Raw genomic sequence first — 3946 nt, 5'->3', positions numbered from 1 at the left:
GGGGTTGCGGGTTCGTGGGCAGGCGTGGATGTTGATGTGCTTGAGGTGAGGCAGAGCCTTTCAGGGTGTCATGGCAAGCCCAGGTGGCTCCAGTGAAGCCTTGTGGACTCCTCTCCCTGGGCTTGGTGGGTTTTCGTGGCTAATTGAGCCTGTTTTGATGATCTGCGCCAGCTGTGTAAAAGTTAATGTTTGTCTTGAATGTGATTTCAAAACCCTTGAAGGAGGATCCACATCTTTGATCTGGCTGGGGAGAAAGGAGGGCCCGTGTTCCTGTAAGGAGCTGCGTCGTATTGGAAGTCATCAGAACTCCCTGCTGAAACTGGGATGCTGGGGATGGGTGATAGCGGAGCTGGGACAGCCAGCTGTCTCTTTGAAATGTGCAGGGGTTTTCTAGTAGGTCAAGTGAAATGGGAGAAATTTTCCTGTCTTCCATTTGCTGCTGGCGGAGGCAGGATTCAGCCCTGGCGCTCGCTCCCTGCTGCAGAGGGGTGAATGGGACAGTGTCCCACCTGGGGTGTCGTGGAGCTCACAGCTGTGCTGCGTTCCTGCTGTGGTGGCATTAGTGTGTGTGAGTGTGCAGGTGGTGTGAGCAGGAGCAGCCCTGCCCCAGGACACCCTCTGGGATCGCCCTTCCTATTGCCTCAAAACAGCAAAGAACCTCTTTCCACCCCCCAACAAAATACCCAGCACTGATGGACTGTGGGAAGGGCATGCCACGGCGTTTTTTGCCGGTGGGTTAGAGCAGCCGGTTCGCCGCGGCCTCTCCTTGCGCTGCTGAGGTCCCCAACCTTGAACAAGTAACACTTCTCCATGTGCATCTGAAGCTGCGGTGGGACGGAGCCTGCAGCAAACAAGGCCTTGCTGTTTGGGTGTAACTGTGTTTCGAGCTGAAGCTGGCGGCATTTGTGTCTTTGTTCTCCGTTTTTTCCTGGCCTTACCCAAGGAGAGAAGGCAGAACGTGTTCTCAGGGTGTTTCATGTCTTGGATGCAAAATTGCATCCTGGCTCCTCGGTTCCTCGCCCGGGCGGGCAGTGGGTGTGTGGGGCAGAGCAGTGGGCTCCTGCCCTCACGCTGTGCCCGAAGCACGTGGGGGGTAGGAGCTGGGCGCTGCCTCTCCTGGGATCAGCTGGTGGGTGGCTTGTCCTGGAGCCCTGCAGCCATGGGGGCTGAGCTCCGGCTGGCCAGCCTCCGCCTGGCTTGGGTCCACTGTATGGCACCACAAAACGGTGTTTCTGGGGGTCGTGACGGGGAGTAATGGTCTCCCTGGAGATGTGTGGTTTTCAGATAAGACCCATTCTTCCTTGTCTGGTGTCTCCGCACTAGTGTGGCATGCACAAAGGTGATCAGACTGCGCTGTTAAAAGGCGATGCAGGAAAGCCTCCAGGTCCTTTTGCTGAGGCTGGCAGTGCAGTGCATGGGCAGAAGCATCTCTTTCGGAGCAGGAGGGATGAACTGGGCTGTTCCCAGTGGCACCATGAGCATCCTTCCTGGGCAGCTGGTGTTTGGCAAGGGTGGAAGGGCCCGGGCTGGCTCTGCTGGGCTGGTGCTGGTGTAGCTGGGGGTGAAAGTCTGTTTGGGTGGAGCTGCGGAAATCATGCGGCTGGGACCGGTGCTGAGAAGGTCCTGACGTGCCAGATGCGCAGGAGAGGCTGTGTCGTCTTCAGAAAAGCTGCGGACTCGAGGCTGTGACCATGGCTCGGAAACGGGTAGGGTGCTGGGCTCTGCCCGCCTTGGGCAGGACCTCACTGTGTGTCCGGCTGCTGCTTTGCCTTCCACCTCGCTCCTCTGTCCCCAGAGTGACTTGCTGCCCGGGGAGTTTGTCACAGAGAGCCCCTTCTGCTCGTTCCTGCTAATGGGGAGAGGGCGAGGAGCTGCTCTGTGCCTGCTCTCCATCCTTGCCTGGCTCAGCCCCTGGCACTCGTGGGGCCGGGGAGATGCTTACTATATCGCTGTCGGGGAGCTTGGCAACAGGCAGGGCCCCGGCATTGCTCCCCGCTGGCCGCCGCCCCCCGCTGGTGGGGGGGGACGGCTTGCCTGTCCTGCCCTGCCAGCGCCGTGCAGAGCTGTGGCAGGTCAGGGTGCTTCTGTGGTCCCTCTGCATTTCGTTGTGGTCTGCGGGACCCTGCTCCCTGCCAGTGATTGGGTGCTCCAGGCATTAGGGCAGCACAGTTAAACTGCGGGGACTGGGGGATGCTGTGTGGGACCCAGCGTGTTTCTGCTGCACGCTGCCTGCACGTGTTGCCCATCTGCATCTCCTGCCACCGCATGTTAGCTGCCTGCTCCCAGGTCCCCTCTGGGGAAGTGGCCTCGCACAGGCACTGCCTTGCCGGTATCGGCAGCACCGTCTGATGTTGCGTGTAAATAGATCTGAAAGGGAGCAGATGGATTTTCAGGGGCTTGATGGAATAGCACCCTTCAGGCCTGTTACAGATGGGAGTCCTGGGCACGCTGCTGCCCAGCGCGGCGTGTGGAGACGGAGGCTGCAGCCTGCAGCAGATTAGTTGGTTCAGGACAAGCAGCCTTGTCTGCAGTCTATAAATTTCTTGTTGGTTGTTTTTTTCATTTGCAGATACCGGCTCTGACCTTGAATGGAGCTTGCAGGGGAGTAAATAAATGCTAGCTAATTGCGCATTAGGCTCGTTTGTCGCTTATAACCTTGGCGGTTGCAGTGTGTCTGGCCAGTGTGACCTAGATCAGAGCAGGAGCCCTGTAAGAAAGCCCAGCGCTGCTTTGGGGGGTTCCTGGCATGCCCGGGGGGTCGGGGGTCTGTGGTCTTCAGGGTCACCCCATGGCTGGGGATGGCTTCTGAGCAGCATTGCCAGCGATACCACCCCTCCTCCTCCTCAGGATGAAGGCCTGTGCAGGGAGGAGGTGGCCCAGCCCTCTGCAGCTGCTGGCAGAGAGTCTGGAGGTGGTTTCCCTTTGCCTGGCTGCTGTGCATGTCCCAGATCTGCCCCGTTTCCATCACAGCCCACCCTGGTGTGATTTACCCCCCCCTGCCCGGCCATGGCCGGGATCGGCTCCTTCTGGCTCTCCCCGCCGTGCCGACACTGCGAGCTCCTTTCAGAGCCTCTGCCAGTCACCGATCCCCGCGAAGGAGCCGGGCAGCGGCAGGACAATGGTCCCCATTCAGCGCTGTCTGGAGCTGGATCCCAGCAGGGATGGGCCCGTCTCCCGCTCCCAGCACTGGGTTCCCTTATCTCTGCTGGCCCCTAGCACGGACTGGGGATGAATGTGCAGATCGGGTTGTTTCTTTCATAAATCCACCTGGGGTGGGGGTGGGGTAGCTGGTACACCGGGGCAGTGGCAAGCACCCAGCAAAGGCAACCCAGGCACCGAATGCTTGCATGGGTGCTCGGTGCCTCCCTGTGCACCCCGGCTCTCCACCCTGCCCTTATTATGGGGGGAGGAAGAAGCCCCAGATAAAGGAAATGAGGGTGTGCAGGACTGTTTGCTTGGTGGCACAGACTGTGTTGTCCCCCTAAGGGGCAAAACCAGGCAGCAGGGTTTCTGATGCTCGGGGGTCAATGAAGCAGCCTCTGAAAGCTGCTGTCTGAGCAGAGCGGGTGATCCTGGGTGCTCTGGGCAGAGCTGTCATGTGGGTTGCGGGACATGGAGTAGAAAGAGCCATCACCATCCTCACCCGGGGCTGCAGGCAACAGGCACTCCATCCTGGGGGTCCCCCAAAGCCACGCTCTGCCCTTCTCCCCCATCACTGATGTCTGGACGTGACAGCAAACTTGCACCCTGCAGCAAGACCGACGCTGCAGGAGAGTGTGGGGGAGCTGATGGTCCAGCTCCTGCCACAGCTGGGAGGTCCCTGGGTTTCTGCTCAGTTGTTCTTCTCCTTTCCAGGTTGTGCAGCGCATCAAAGCCGTGGAGACAGAGACGCGCTTGCTCGTGGTGGACAAGGAGACGGACGAGTATCTGTGCAGCCTGCGCCTGA

The 3946-nt window shown here is 59.6% G+C and overlaps 1 protein-coding gene across 1 annotated transcript in view; it reads left to right on the top strand.

The window, feature by feature from the left end:
* Positions 1-1691: 1691 nt before the first annotated feature.
* Positions 1692-3946, top strand: part of SLC9A3R2 (solute carrier family 9, subfamily A (NHE3, cation proton antiporter 3), member 3 regulator 2) — a 39225-nt gene continuing 36970 nt past the window's right edge. The window contains exons 1-2 of the mRNA XM_009329400.1: positions 1692-1706; positions 3856-3946. The exon at positions 3856-3946 is cut by the window's right edge and continues 155 nt beyond it. Of these exons, the coding sequence (XP_009327675.1) occupies positions 1692-1706; positions 3856-3946 (106 nt within the window). The remainder of the gene's footprint in view (positions 1707-3855) is intronic.

This window comes from Pygoscelis adeliae, unplaced genomic scaffold, assembly GCF_000699105.1.
Source record: "Pygoscelis adeliae isolate BGI_AS28 unplaced genomic scaffold, ASM69910v1 Scaffold467, whole genome shotgun sequence".
In the NCBI taxonomy this organism is placed as follows: Eukaryota; Metazoa; Chordata; class Aves; order Sphenisciformes; family Spheniscidae; genus Pygoscelis; species Pygoscelis adeliae.
This window is presented reverse-complemented; position numbering and strand designations above follow the sequence as displayed.